Source organism: Mus caroli, unplaced genomic scaffold, assembly GCF_978045245.1.
Source record: "Mus caroli unplaced genomic scaffold, Mus_caroli_1 scaffold_2, whole genome shotgun sequence".
NCBI lineage: Eukaryota > Metazoa > Chordata > Mammalia > Rodentia > Muridae > Mus > Mus caroli.
In genome coordinates, this window is record NW_028227257.1 from 100,969,191 (window position 1) to 100,984,947 (window position 15,757).

The following is a 15,757-nucleotide window of genomic DNA, read 5'->3' on the forward strand; positions in this document are numbered from 1 at the left end:
ATCTTCATCCCCTTTCTGCTGGGTACCAGTCAGAGACTATCTCTGACTCTGTAGATGTTTTTTTTTCATCCTGGTTGTGTCCTCTGTGACACAGAAGCTTTTGTTTCACAGAATCTGCCCATGAAGTTTTAGGCTATTTCTTGTGTTATTAGAATCATCTTCAGAAAATCCATGCATATGTCTATCTCTTAAACTATTTTACATGTATGTTCCTGTAACAATTTTGAGGCATTTAGTCTTACAAACATGTGATTCCTGTCTTTGAGTCCAGTTATGCAACTGTCTTATTGGTTTTCTATGTTGGACAGGTCTTATATTCTTGCAAGACAATAAATTTATTGACAGTATGTGATCTTCATACCATGTTGTTTGTTTCTGTTTGCTAGTTTCTGCAAGGAATTTTTATCCATATTCTCCAGGAAAATAGGTCTGTAGTTTTATTATTGCTGTGTTTTTATCTGTGTTATGGTAGTGGACTTCGTAGAATGGCTTTGGTGAGGATGTGGAATACATCATGAATTTGCATGGCATCATTGTTCAAGGGTCAAGCTCTTCATCTCTGTATCATCCCAATTGGTATATTGTTACCAAACAGCACTTATTGAGATTTTAAAGTGTATTTCTTCGATTAGTGATGGTCCCACTGGCCATATGTATGTCTTCTTTAGTAAAATAACTAGTCATAAAATTTTCTCATTTAAAAAAATTCAAATGTAACGTCAGTTAAAAGATAGATTTGAGTTCCTTGCACAGGTAGTCATTCTTTAGAGTAATCCCATTTTGGTTAAAGACAGACCTCATATACAGTGATGGTTCTATACATTCATAATGAAGCTGAAATGTCCTTGTCACCCAGTAAACATATATTGAGATAAGAATACTACAGAAGAATTCTCAAGAAAACTCAGAGCTCTGGGGAAAATTTTGAAACCATAGACCCAAGACATCAAGTAGTTTCCACAACAGAGAGGAATGTTTGTAGTATATTATCTAGACAAGCAAATTTAGGGTGAAATAATAAAAAGCACCCACCATGAGTATATTCCTGAAAAGAAGCCCCTTCCCCCAACAGGGACCCCAGCTAGGTCCTCTAAGGAGGATCCAGAAGATGGCACTGCGGTGACAGTAAAGCCCATTGAAAAGTAGGTGAAGGTGCTAAAGGGAAAGACAGAGATGCTTGCTAATGATGTTCACACTGGGCACGTCTCCACCATGTATGTTAATGACTTTTTAAAAAAAAATGTATGTTTTAATTATGTATGTATGTGGGAGATTATGTAAGTGGGTATGCACTCGAGAGGTTAGAAGAAGCCATCAGAGCCCCTAGGATAGAGTTATAGGCAGTTGTGAGTTGCCTGATATGAGGACTGGGGACTGGATTTGGATCTTCTGCAAAAGTAGTATGCACTTTAACAGCTGAGCTATCTCCCGGCCCCTCCTTTTTCCCTAAATTTTTAACAACAACAAATAAATAAATATATATATATATATATATATATATATATATATATATGAGATGTTTCTTTCAAACCCTTCCACTCAGAGCTCAGGGAACCAACCCCTGGGCAGAGGAGGCTGAAAGAGTGTAAGCACCAGAGGGATTGGAGGTCAGTCCCTCTCAACTGAACCAAGGAAGGCTCATATGAACTCACAGAGACTGAAGCAGCAAGTGCAGAGCCTTGACAGCTCTATACCAGGTCCTCTGTGTCTATACTATAGCTTTCAGTTCATTATGTTTATGGGACTCCTGAATGTGTGAATGAGCGTGGGTCTCTGGATTATTGTGACTTCTCTTGGGCTCGCTCCCTTCTGTTGGTTTGCCTTCTTCAACGTTGATGTTGCTTTTATCTTATTATATTTTATTTTGTTGTTATCTCTTAGAAGTCAATTCTATTCTGATGATGGACATAAAGGGAGTGGATCTGAACAGAAGTGGAGGTGGAAAGGAACTGGGAGGAGTAGGGAGAGAAGATATATTGTAGTCAGGATATATTGTATGAAAAAAAATCTACTTTCAATAAAAGGGAAATGGCCAGAAGGTTTTAAAATTTTAAAAGTTTATAAACTTACAGTAAGCTAAAGTTAATTTCATACTGAAAAAAAAACCTGTAAATTTACTATAGCATAGAATTTTAACATTTATAAAAATAACAGGATGCAGTATTCTCCTAGGCCTTTATACCCATGCCTTGATTTAAACAACTTCATTTCTGAAAGCCCCACCCAGGGTAGATAAGAATCTTAAACTGCTGTTCCTAAGAACGTTCTTTGCATATTTCCTCCATGTAAACACCTGTAGATACACACTTAGCATCCTGTCAGGGTTACCTGTACTGCAGAACAGTAATGAGTGACCTGGATTTGAAGCCAGGAGCAGTGGCACACAGTTTAGGTCTGCACGAGGCTTTACCATCCAGGTTTCTGGAGGTCTGCTCTTTGATGTTGGCGTGGTGACAATGGCACTTAAAAACACATTTCTCAGGCTGGATAGCCGTCACAAATGGCATGTGTCTGTGTTTTGGATGTGAGACTTTCCAACTGTGGACTGTCCTGTGTGAACATTCTGTAGTTCTGTTGGTCATTCCCCACTCCACTGAGACGTTCTTGGGCTGGGCAGTCACTTTAGTATCATTCTCCATGTACACTTTGGCTCTTGTCCAGTGTTTTAGGAATTAGAGCAACAGCGTGGAGCTGTCCCCTTCTCTTGTCTCCCACTGAATGTCTGACGTATCCAATCCATTGGCATTTGGGTTTGTGTACAGGTTATGGGAAGGTCTAATTTCATTCTCCTACTCATGGACATCCAATCTCAAGTTAGTATCATTCTCCATGTACACTTTGGCTCTTGTCCAGTGTTTTAGGAATTAGAGCAACAGCGTGGAGCTGTCCCCTTCTCTTGTCTCCCACTGAATGTCTGACGTATCCAATCCATTGGCATTTGGGTTTGTGTACAGGTTATGGGAGGGTCTAATTTCATTCTCCTACTCATGGACATCCAATCTCAAGTTTTAGTGACTATGACTTACTTTTGTTTCTATTTTGGTTTTGTATGTGTGTGGACTATCAGTTTACCATATGTGCTGTAGTTTTTCATTTGGGGTCCTGATATTATATTCTAGTGATGCCTGTTTTTAATGCCAGGAACATTCTGTTTTGATGACAATAGTTTTATAGTAGATGTTGAAGTTAGGATATATGCTGTCTCTACCAGCTTTTCTCTTTCAAGATTGTGGTAGCTTCTTGGAGTCCTGTCTTTTTTTTTTTTTTCAAAGAAGGATTTGTTGTTGTTGTTGTTGTTGTTTTTGGCTTCTATGAGAAACCATGTAAATTTTCATAGAGATTGCACTGAATCCTTTGACAGGGTCTGCTTTGGGTAGTGTAGCTATGAGAGCAGTATGCACTCTCCTAGTTTGTGAACACGAGATATCTATGTGTTTTAATTCTGCCATCTTACCTCTTTCATCAATGTTTATACATTTAAGTTTATAAATCCTGTATTTTGTCGGTGAAGTTTGCTCCTAAGTACCTTTGGTAGTGTTGGTAAATGGTTTCCTTGTCTTGACTTATTTATGACAGGTTGCTGTAAATAAATAAAAAACTGTATGCACATATTAACTTTACTGAAGTCTTTGGGTTTGACTCATAGCTATTTTGATCATGGTATTTACATTATTCCCTCAAAACTGCAATTATATAGAAGCTTACTCCATGCAATTTTAATGAATAAGCCTTTAACTTCTACACAGAAATAGGAGTTGACAGCAAAAAATGTCTGTTGAGCAGAGACAAACCCATAGATATATAAATGAGAAAAACTCAATCAATAATGGAAAACTACAATATCACTTTTAACTCATAGGCATGTTCAAAATACATTCTGTGAGTCCTAGAGGTACACTCTCACTTTGTTTTCCTTTCTATGTCTGAGAGAAAACTGCCCTATGTGATGAAGACATTTAACTCATACAGAGCCTGCTTCCAAAAAGCAGCCAACTCTCCTTTCCAGGCCAGTAATGGAAAAAGGGTGCATTGGGCAGCAGTTAGAAGTCAGCATTTTCTGGTGGATTCTTAGAAGTGATCACCAGTGACATTTGACTCCTTCTTTTCCAATTTCTTTATCTTGTTCTCTTACCAGCTGCTCTGGCCAGGACTCCTAGGATGGATTTTGAATAGAGTTAGTGAGATTCATCTCAGTGTGCTGCTCTCTATGAATGCCTTTCAGTAAACAGTGTGGCTGCATTCCTTCTTGACCAAGACTGTCTTTTAAGTAACTGGAGTCAGAGCATTGCCTAGTTTTGATTGGTGAATCAGTCAGAATTACTTTGCCAGTTGGTAAGGTGAACTTTGTTGTTGTTGCATTGTGAGAGTTCTGGTTTAACTATGCTTATTTATTGTTAGTAATTAAAATGTGTTTATTATTATTTAATATTAAAGTACATAATAATGATTTCAATGACATCTTAGTAGTAGTGGCTGAGGTGTTTCAGCAGCTGAACACTGAAGGACACAGTTGCAAGGGACATATTTGAAGCACATACACATGGCACAGAAATGCCACTTTCTAACCATATCCAGGGGATGGGTTTTCCTCTTGGGACCTAGAGCACAACAGACCCATGCCTTCACAGCTCTTGGTTGACCTTGACTTCTACCTGTTGCCTAATTGATTCTCTTCCTATGCTTTCCAATGCTTTTACTGACCTGGAAAGGAGGGGTGGCTTGTTACTTTGCTCTTTGGAAGCAGGCTCTGTATGAGTTTGGTCACACATAGCAGCACAGGGCCTTCACTAGAGAGCTTTTCCCTTTAGTGAGTGGACGGAGGAATCCCGGAGTCTTTCTGAATTACCCTAATGATTATGAATCAGAAACTATGTTTTGTGCACGCACTTTTAGATGACAATTGAGTTAAATGTTGTCTTTACATGGGGCAGTTTTTCTCTCAGACATAGAAAGGACACTGATTTGAAGTGAGAGTGTACTTCTGGGATTCACAGAATATACTTTGAACATGCCTGTCAGGGTTTAAAGTGATTGTATTTTCCCATTATTGGCTGAATTTTTCTCATTTATATATCTATGCCGTTGTCTTTGATCAACACAGACGTTTTCTGCTGTCAGTTCTTATTTCTGTGTTGAAGCTAAAAGTTTATTCATTAAAATTGAATGAGGTAAGTTTCTATATAATTGTAGTTTTGAGGGAATAATATCAATATCATGATCAAAATAGTTATGAGTCAATAAACTATTCTCTAACTTATGGTTCCAGAGAGAGAACACAGGCTCTATACATGCTAGTGAATACTGCACTACTGGGCTGAGATACCCAGTCCAATTTTCTAACATTTTGTGGTATTTTCTAATGTTTAAATCACTTAGAAGTTTAACAGACAATCCTGCAAACATTTGACAAGCATCTGTGCTGTGAATAGAAAGCGGCATGTCTAATGCTTTAACAACTTTTCTGTCATAAACTTCCATTAATTTTCATCTGAACCTTGCAGGGTGGTGGCTATGTGTAATCAGAGCACATGGTAATTTAAAACACACACTCTACCGCTAATACGTGTTTTTAATTTGTTTTGGCAGGATCTACTAATGCATTGGCACATTCTCTCTTTGGAACTCCTCACGTGGTGACTGCAACCATGCATATTATACTAGGTAAGAATTCTCCTAGAGACGTCCAGGTGGAATAGGGAAGTTTTCATTTGCGTACCTAACTATTGTGTTTCTGTCAGTCTTATCTAGGAGTGGTAAGTTCTCTGTCTCTAAGTATAGACATGTTTGACTAAAGCTCAAAGGCAAGGTGTCTTCTAGCTAAATTGCCTTTCATTTCAACTACTTGCTTTGAAAAGAACAATGAATGAGGGTTTACTATATAATGTTGATGGAAAAAATATTGTAACGATGTTCAAAAATCAGTTTTATAACATAATGGGAAAAGTCTATGCATACTATTTGCATATGTATTCTGCACTATTGTTTGATTGTACCAAGACTTCAGGTGTAAGATCATATTATCAAAGTAGGAAAACTACCAGGGCACATCCATGGGTCATAAAGTATCCTATGTGATAGCATGGAAGTTCAGATAAATGGAATGCAAAACTAAAATTAACTCTGTTTCACAGGTACATCGACATCAGCATCAGAACCCTAATCTTATTTTATATGACATTGATATAGGCTATAAGATTTAGTGCTTTGAGTTTCTTTGCTCATCACCTGAAAAAGTTATAAGTGGCATTTACAGTTGTTATAGTAAAGAGAGTAGAGAGAAAGCAAGGGTAGGAGCAATGATGGATGGTACCTTGCAGTATTTCTTAAGTAAATAAACATTCTCTCTGATGTTTGCTGTTTTGGCCTCTCACTGATGGACTCGATACCCCGTTCCAGGTCACATACGGTCAGTGGATGTCTGCACCTTTAGCTCTGCTGGCAAGCTTCTTCGCTTTGGGTTCTCAGCCATGTTTGGCTTTGGTGGAAGGACCTTGGCTCTGGCAGAGAAATACCGATGGATGTGCCCCAGTCAGCGGAGAGACTTTGCTGTAATCAAAGCACTGGCCAAACTTAAGTAAGAGTTTTTACTATGGCAACAATTCTATATCCCAATGCCAATGACCATTAATGATAAATTTTATTGTATTCATTTTAGGCCAGAGGACTGCAAAATATCATTTTTACTAGCAGGTTGTTCTCAGAATAAACAAGAAAGGTAAATAAAAGCTGTGCATTGTTGATATCTTCTCTTTATTTGTAGTAAAACATGTACTAGTGATTTGCCTGCACAAATGCATGTGTACCATATTACATGCCTGATGCTCACTGAGGCCAGAAGAGGGTATCAGATCCCCTGGAACTGGAGTTACAGATATTGTGAGCCACCACATGGTGCTGGGAATGAATGTGGGTCCTCTACAGTGGTAGTCTTAATCTTAACCATTGAACCCCTTTGTTTCTCTTTAAAGAATAAACTACTTTGAAATAAGCAATGTACATAATGAGTGTAGAATAAGAGATTCTCACCTCTTCTAGTAAAGATGAAGTTGATGTTCTGCCTTTAGAAGCAAGTGTGCATCCAGACTGGCAGTCAAATGGCTTTTGGTCCAACCGTGAGCCTCAAACCCACAGTCTTGATTCTTATGAGAATTCTCAGAGAAGCATGTAATTTCAATATTAAAGCAACACTAAAGAAATTTCCAGTTATTAAGAAATGAAAAATGATCCTTATAATACATATATATCTCAAGTGATATTCTATTAAGGAAGGTCCTGCACATGCAATATTGGGTTGTGTAGTCTCCTCGTGTTGATCAGATGTCAGCTTTGCACATGTGTGACATGTTTTTGTTTCTGTCATTTTACTTCTAGAAAATCACAGAGATCTCCAGAATCTGGTGAGTCAGAATCTGCTTGAGGCCCTATCTTGCATTGGTGACTAGGGAGAGAATATAACCATGTACTTCCATTTCCTTTAGACTGTGGTGGTCACTGGCAAACCATCCAAGGGCAGTTCTTGAACATCAGCATCATGGCAATCCCCTGTCCATGTTCAGTAGCACCCAGAGGCTTTGCACCTGACACCAGGTGAGTATTTTTGATGACTATTAAAGCTTGTTTTTTTATAAATATTTCTTCTTTGGTAATACTTTAGCTAGAAACTTGTTAAAGATATGTTCTCAGATGAAAGTGCAGAAATTAAATGTCAATAATTGGAGTTCTCGCCTACAAACAGGACATCCATCTCATTCTTGAGCCCCACCAAGAATCAAGGACCATGACAGAAGAGAGGTGGAAAGACTTTAAGAGCCAGAGGTCAGATGGGAGCTACAGCAGAACAGTACCTTCTGGACATGACTGTATTAGTTCACTTATGAACTCAACAGTAGTTGTTGCCTGAACAAGATGTATTTAAGATGCAGCCAGTTGATATTCTAGCATGGTGTGAGAAGGGGCCCATGGGCCCCAACACTTAGCTGAGGAGCTTTTAACAATTGATGGCTTTTGAGGGGAGGAAGAGGTGGTTTTCTTTAAGGATGTGACCACTGGCAGTTTGTGGTTGAATGTGTATGGCCCCAAATTCATGAATACGTGAGCAATACAAATAGACTCGGTGGATTATTGAGAAATATAAGATAACATGAAACTGGGAATGGGTGAGAATGTAGGGAGTATATATTGAAGGAATTAGGAAAAGAAGTGTGTGGGGGGGGGCGTATATATGATCAAAACATAAGCACTCCTCAAAGAATTAATAAAAATGTTATTTTTGAAAGAAGAAGAATTGTGGTTAGAGGAGTAGTTTCTCTTTGTATGATATTAGATCTTCCTTAAGGATTTGTCCACACAGTGGATTGTGAACAACTATTGACCAGGAGAAAAGCTGTCCCATCTTCATTTCCATTTTACTAACCCTCTGGCTAACGTGTTCCTTGGGTCCCATTGGCATAACTCTGTGATGTGCCTCCTTTGTTTGCTTTCATTTCACTACTTGTTGAGAATATTATAATCCATGTTGATGTTTCTTGTGAATGTCTCTGCACTCCATATTCCTTAATATGAGGGCTGGGGAAATGGCTCAGTAGGTATAAGCCTGTAGTTGTCTGTAAGGGGAACTGGGTTGGGTTGATGCTTCTAATTAGAGAGACATTATGGTTTTGCTTAATGTGAACCATGGTGTATTGAAATCTTTCAGCTACATTTCAATGAAAGAACCAGCTAGACATTTTATGGCTTCTCAGAACTAGAGGTACTTTTTCTTCTGCACATTCTTTTAAGCAAATGTCCATTTTTATCCTAGAAAGTGGTTCTCTCCCAAATGTTATCATGAAGAACAAAGGAGGGGGAAAATATTTATAAAATCATGCAACTAAGAAAAACGATGTGTAAAGACAGTGCCACGAACACTCAGGTGCTGTTTGTTTTCAGAGGGAAGAGACAGCATGGTGGGTAGGAGTATTGGACCCCACTTAACTCAGCAGTTACGAGCTCTGCCACTAGCAGTTTTGTTTTTTTTTTTTCTTTTTGATTGCCATTGTGTGCCGTCTACTGCAGTGGTCCATTCTTACATAGAACGACTGGATGAAGGGCAAACATCTCAAACTCCACACAGCTCTAGCCTGAGTCTCCTTTTAATGTCATTGTTATTCTTGGGAGGGCTTTGTGTTTGCACCAAAATCAAGCATGAAATTATTTGCGTGTATTTCTGCAAAATGCCTTCTAAAGCTAATGCATTTGTGGCTGCTGTGTTGGCACCAGATCACACTTTTGGTTCCTATTCTCTCTTACTGGATGGAAATGTTATGTAAGATTAACATGCTCTGCTCTTTAGCTGGACATATGTGGTAGCAATTGTTCACTCTGTCCTCTCTACCCAGGGCAGTTTGATTTATTTCATCTTATGTGTCACTTAGACCTTCTGCCCAGAAACACTTTAACCACAGTTTGGATTTTAGAAAAAACAGCTAGCCACAGGTTATCTCAGACCATTTGCAAATATTCACTGTGTCACAATTCATTTTTAAAGTGTAAAATACATAACTTTATGTCTAGAATTCTTAAATAATTAAGGTAGATTTAATATTACTTCTTGATGTGATTAGAATGTGTAAAGGTTTGATTTTCAAAGGGCCCTGCAGTAAGGTTTTGCTGAGAAGAAACCCCAGGGATTAATAAAACTAATTTGAAAAGCTTTTTCATTTCAACGAGAGTACAGCAAAACGTGATTTAAAAAATTTAGGTCAATTCAACATGGTGATTTTTCAATATTGGTCAGTATCCTTTAGAGAGCACTATATTTGTCAGACAAAATGATATGGGGTAGTTTCCGACAGTCTGTTAAACTCCTTGATGTCAAATACAAATGTTTAATTTCAGATTACATAATGGAAGCATGGCTCTTAGAATTGTACGGAACACCACTCGATCAGAATTTGTAAAGCACCTGAAAAGATACTCCAGTGTAAAGAATCAGGTATGGACATTTTTTTTTTTTTGGTTATTTCTTTGCAAGGCTATTAATCATGGAGATGATGATGCTTCAGAGATTAACATCAAGTTTAGTCTTGTGAGAAACCTTTATTTCTTTCTATGTTAATCATCTTTTGCCCTCAGCCTTTACTTCAAAATTTGAAAATGTGTGAGCCAGTATGCCAGTATTAACTTACATTTGATTCTTTTGACATGTGGGTTATATGATTTTTTTTCCCCTGTGTAAAGAAAAACCCAAATTCTAGTATTACATTGAAACATGAAGTCAGTTAAGAGTACAGTTACACACACACACACACACACACACACACACACACACACACACACACTCGCACACAAGCAAGCTGTTCTTTCGAATGGAAAGCAGTGAAATTTGAGAGTTTAGCTTTCTTGGTTTCACAACAGCGGATTCTAAACTTATGATAGTTAAATTTTTCTGACATTTGCTTTCAACCTGCTCCATATTCATGGATTTCAAAAGATTTGCAGCTATGTGCTTAAAATACCCATTTTATAGATGTTATTGTTATTCACAATGTATTTAGAGATATTTCCACTTAAGTGATAAGACTAAAAGAGACAGAACAAATATGATGATGAGCTATGCTCTTGGGCACACACTATGACCCAGCTGTTATTCTTGAAGTACAGATGTGTCTATAAAACCTTGTAGTTTTGACACAATCTTTTTTTTTTTTAATCATTTTATTTGTGTACATTCAAATGTTATCCTCCATCCTGGTCTCCCCTCCACGAACCCTCCACACCTCCCTTTACCTCTAAGAGGGTGCTCCCCCACCCTCCCACCCACTCCAGCTTCATTCTTCTAGCATCTCCTTTCTCTGGGGCATCAAGCCTCCACAGGACCAAGCGCCTCTCCTCCAGTTGATGCCAGATGAGACAGTCTTCTGCTACATATGTAGCCAGAACCATAGACTGGCCTATGTATACTCTTTGGTTGGTGGTTTAGTCCCTGGGAGCTCTGAGGGGTCTAGTTAGTTGATATTATTGTTTTTCCTATGGGGTTGTAATCAAGCCCCTTCAGCTCCTTCAGCTCTTCCCCTAACTCTTCCATTGGGGTCCCTGGGCTTAGTCCAATGGTTGAGTGTATCTGCATCTGTCTTTGTAAGGTGCTGGTAGAGTCTCTCAGAGGACAGCCATAGCAGGCTCCTGTCTCTAAGCATATCTTGGCATCAGCAATAGTATAGGGGTTTGGTGTCTGAGGATGGAATGGATCCCTAAGTGGGGCAGTCTCTGGATGGCCTTTCCTTCAGCCTCTGCCCCTTTTCTGTCCCTGCATTTCTTTAGACAGGGACAATTCTTAGGAAAAAAAATTGAGATGGTTAGGTGGCCCCATCCCTCCACTGGTGGCCATGGCTATCTACTGAAGGTGATCTCTTCAGGTTCTCTCTCTCCTCTGTTGGGTATTTTGGCTAATGTCAACCTCAATGGGTCCTGAGAGCCTCTTGAATGCCTGGTATCTGGGACTTTCTAGTGGTTCCCCAAGTTCCCTCTACACTTCTACTTATTTCCATTTTCATGGCCCTCTGGACTTCTCTCCTGTCTCTTCCCATCCTGGTTCTGCGCCCCCCTTTCCTCCTCCTCCCCTCTCCCACCTATATTCCTCCCTCTTCTGCTTCTTGTGATTATTTTTCCTCTTTCTAACTTGGATTGAAGCATCCATACTTTGGCCTTCCTTTTTGCTAAGCTTCATATGGTCTTTGAGTTGTGTCGTGGGCATTCTGGGCTTTGGGGCTAATATCCACTTATCATTGAGTACATACCATGTATGTCCTTTTGGGTCTGGGTTACCTCACTCAGGATGATATTTTCTAGTTCCATCCATTTACCTACAAAGTTCATGAAGTCGTCATTTTTAATAGCTGAGTATTATTCCATTGTGTAAACATACCACATTGTATGTATCCATTCTTCTGTTATGGGACATGAATGGTGTTTGGATGTAGTTAGGGGAGGAAAGATGGGAGGAGGGCAGTAAATCCAGGATGACTGTTGATCATACACTATAGGCACTAGTAAAGAGGTAGGGGCACAGAGAGGGGGGAGGAGGGAGGGGGAAGAAGGAAGGGAGGGAGGGAAGGAGGGAGGGAGGGAGGGAGGGAGGGAGGGAGGGAGGGAGGGAGGGAGGGAGAGAGAGAGAGAGAGAGAGAGAGAGAGAGAGAGAGAGAGAGAGAGAGAGAGAGAGAGAGAAACAAACTGATTTTGTGTGTCTGTATGTGCCTAAGGGAGCCACAAGAGGGAGTTGGATTTTCTTGAGCTAGAGTTACAGGTGGTTGTGAGAGCTGATTCACATTTGTACTGAGAATGAACCTTGAGTCCTCTGGAAGGGCAGTAAGAATTCTTAAGAGCTGAGCCATCACTCCAGTCCCCAGGCCCCCATGTTTGTCTCCTAATTCCACACTACAATAAAGAACTACAATAATCTGGTATTTATAATACCATATAATTCATATAATCATTTCAATGAATAATAAACAACATGGGAATATGAATCATATATAATGCATTTAAAAAAACAGTTTGCCATATAAGAAAGTCTACATATATCTTAGTTACTGAAGGATTCTCCACTGTGCAGTGAATCTGCAGCAGTGCTGGTATGTAGGAAGGAAAGAAATTCTGAATTGTTTTAACATTTCATTCTCTGAGCCTTGTTTTCATTGCTGGAATGTCAGTGTTTATGAACAGCTGTAGAACAGATTGAAGATAACCTCACTGTTCTTACAGTGACTCCCAACTCAGTAAAACAGGATAAAACTATGCTTTGGGACCCTTTTATCTGCACCCTCTTGCTAGCTCTTCTCTTTCCCCACATTTCTTCTTCTCCATGACCACCTTTGGCAAGTGGCTTTAAAGCTTTTAAATTCACTCTCCCATCTTCTGAGGATCCTCTCTTCTGTGTGGTCCCTTTGTTCCCATTATTCCAATTGCTTGCCTTCTTCTAAGCACATACCCATGCAAGGGTCTGATCAGGTCTTCAGATTTGCAGGACCTCCATCCTTCTCTTACACTGTAAAGTTTGTAAACAACCCAAGTCTCCCAGTCTGATGGGCCCATGGCTGACCTTGACTTTACCCCTTTCTTCAGATAACAGCATCTCCCCTCATATTGCAGTTTTTCTGAAATTCCCCTCCTCATTTTCTCACAACATTACATCAACTGCCTCTGTTGGTTCTTATTTTGTATCTCTCCCTCTTCTTAAATTCAAACCTTACACATTATAATGGCCTCTTGTGTATCTTTAGCCTGTCTTGTCTTTTGTAGTTCCTCTTGGAAGAATTTTCCTAAAATAGCTGATTTCTCCTCTTTCCCAAGGGCAGCTTTCCATTTCCTCAACATGAACTCCATGGTCCTTGGGAAACCATTTTCTTACTGAAAGTTCCAGCTACGACTTGAGGAAGGTGTCAACTGGTTCACTATCTCATGAGGCCATTATCCCTTTGGGACATGTTTGTCCTCTAAGTGTATTTTCATGTGGCTGTCCCCTGGGACATGTGAATCCCTGGTATTTTTCAAAGCTCTCAAACTTCTACCACCCCCCCAAAAAAACAATTGGCTCCCACATTGGGTGCAAAGTTCTCAGTATCTGCCTCGTACTTAAGAGAAGTCGCTGAATAATCATTCATTATATAGGCTATATTTTCACACAAGTTTCCAATTAGGCTCTGCCACCCAGAAATGTGTTTAATATAACTACATCTTTAGAAGCCTTATCTTCAAAAGCAGTTATGTTCTGAGACATTTAAGATTAGGACTTCAACATAGGAATTCTTGAGCAGGGCATACAATGTATGTTGACACATTTTGTAATTGGGTTTTTCAAAGTAGTTAAGATAGCCAAATATTGTATTGTAAATATAGTTAATAATCATTGATCATTTCATATTTTAAACTAATGGCTTTGGGATTATCCCTTAGTGAGCATAGTTTGCCCTCCCTCTTCTGCATACAAACCTCAATGAAGCACAAAATGTAAAATGCTGTTTGAAGCAAATGAAGGGTCAGTATTTTTCCCCAAACCCTTATTTTATATACAGAACAAAGGTCTAGGAGACACTACAGCTTACGCTATATAATAAGCTGAGTTAAAATGTGGAGTCCATGCTCACTTCAGCTCTAAGCAACTCTCACCAGCCTGGCTCTCCATGAAACTACTTGCACGCTGTAACTATGTTAGAGCTCCCACGTCGAGTTTACACCTTTCAGTATCTGCCTCGTACTTAAGAGAACTTGCTGCATAATCATTCGTTTCATAGACTATGTTTTTACATAAATTTCCAAGGCTGGCTGATATGGGCTAAATTATGTCTGCTCCCCACCCCAGATATTTAGTCTTAGCCCTTGTTACCTTTGCCCTGTACTCTATTTGTAAAAAGGGTCTTTATAGATATAACTGAGGATTCATTGCTGTTCCTCCACCTGGGTAATTTCCTTTGGCAAAGAAGAAAAAGAACAACTTGAACATTACCTGGTGCCATTCTAGATGGCTAATAACTATCCTGTACCTTGTGTCCATTTGTTTGTTAAGATGGCAGGTAAGCACCTGGGAAAACCATGTTTGATTGCCTCTTTCCTTTCTCTTCTGTACTTCCTCCTTAATTTTTATAAATTTAGATTTAAGTTCTCCTGTATTGAATTCCAAGGGTGAAACTTGTGCTAGAGATTGTTTTACATCAGATAACCAAGATTGTAATGAACTCAGTGAGATCAACCGAAGAGTCTGTCTTTAACTAGAAATTATGACATCATTCTTGTGGGAAATTCTTCACAGGTACAAACTGTCATACAGTAGAGATGGATGGGCATGGAAAGAGGGTCCTTTTTCAGAAAACCTGGGGCCATCTGGTTAAAGTTTCAAAGCTATAATGATGTCAGAATGATGATGAAACTTAATTCTAATAGGGGCCACCATGAAGCATCATGCTTTTTTTTTTTTGCATTTGCATTTGTTATATTTAGTTCAATTTTCCCTTTGTGGAGACTTATACCATTGAAGAAGTAAAAATTCACCCAAAGAGTAATAGTAATGGATGCAGCCCACAGGAGGAGGGTGGAAACCATACAACTGCTTCAGAACATGGATTTCCGTGGAATGTAGATGGTGACTTAATGGAAGCTGCATCAGAGGTTCACATTAGGTAAGCCCAAGTATTTTATGGCTTTCTGTGTAGAATACTAGATGCAACACTATTAATATAATAAGGGAGTTCTGCCTCCTAAGCCCAAGCAGAAGATTAAAAACCAGAAAGTTAGCAAATTGTATAAATACAGATGCACCACCTCTCAATAAATACAAACATGAGCATTTATGCTGGCATTGCAAACATTATTTTGTATAAATGATACAGACATGTTGACAATTTACATTGTTTGTCTTTGAGGATATTCTTAAACCTTATAAGGTTAATGTAGTGCCATACTCTCTAGCCCTGCTCCCATCCCACCACCACTGTCAAACTGGGCTCTAATATCATGTAATAATCTGTTGAACAGTTTGCTTTTATCAAAATCCTTTTTTATTTAATTCAGCACATAAAGTAATGGGGTTGACTGTTAGATCTTTATAATGCATTCAACACACTGTACATATGTATCAACAAGAATGAGCAATGGGTATAAAGTTGTAGAAACTCAATACTCATACTCAATCTTAGCAAGCTTAATGTCTTAGCAGGTTGAAGTGTGCTGGGGGGAGGGGCAGGGTCCTCTGCTAGGTGGGGTGTTCTTAAGTAACTGTCTCTTCACA

The 15,757-nt window shown here is 39.1% G+C and overlaps 1 protein-coding gene and 1 pseudogene across 2 annotated transcripts in view; one reads left to right on the forward strand and one right to left on the reverse strand.

Moving 5' to 3' along the window:
- Positions 1-15,757, forward strand: part of Cerkl (CERK like autophagy regulator) — a 102,447-nt gene that overhangs the window by 84,404 nt on the left and 2,286 nt on the right. For both annotated transcript variants that reach the window (XM_021185209.2, XM_021185241.2), the window contains 7 exons: positions 5,587-5,661; positions 6,397-6,574; positions 6,656-6,715; positions 7,372-7,397; positions 7,479-7,587; positions 9,877-9,973; positions 14,971-15,149. In XM_021185209.2, the coding sequence (XP_021040868.1) occupies positions 5,587-5,661; positions 6,397-6,574; positions 6,656-6,715; positions 7,372-7,397; positions 7,479-7,587; positions 9,877-9,973; positions 14,971-15,149 (724 nt within the window). The remainder of the gene's footprint in view (positions 1-5,586; positions 5,662-6,396; positions 6,575-6,655; positions 6,716-7,371; positions 7,398-7,478; positions 7,588-9,876; positions 9,974-14,970; positions 15,150-15,757) is intronic.
- Positions 497-597, reverse strand: LOC115030433 (U6 spliceosomal RNA; annotated as a pseudogene).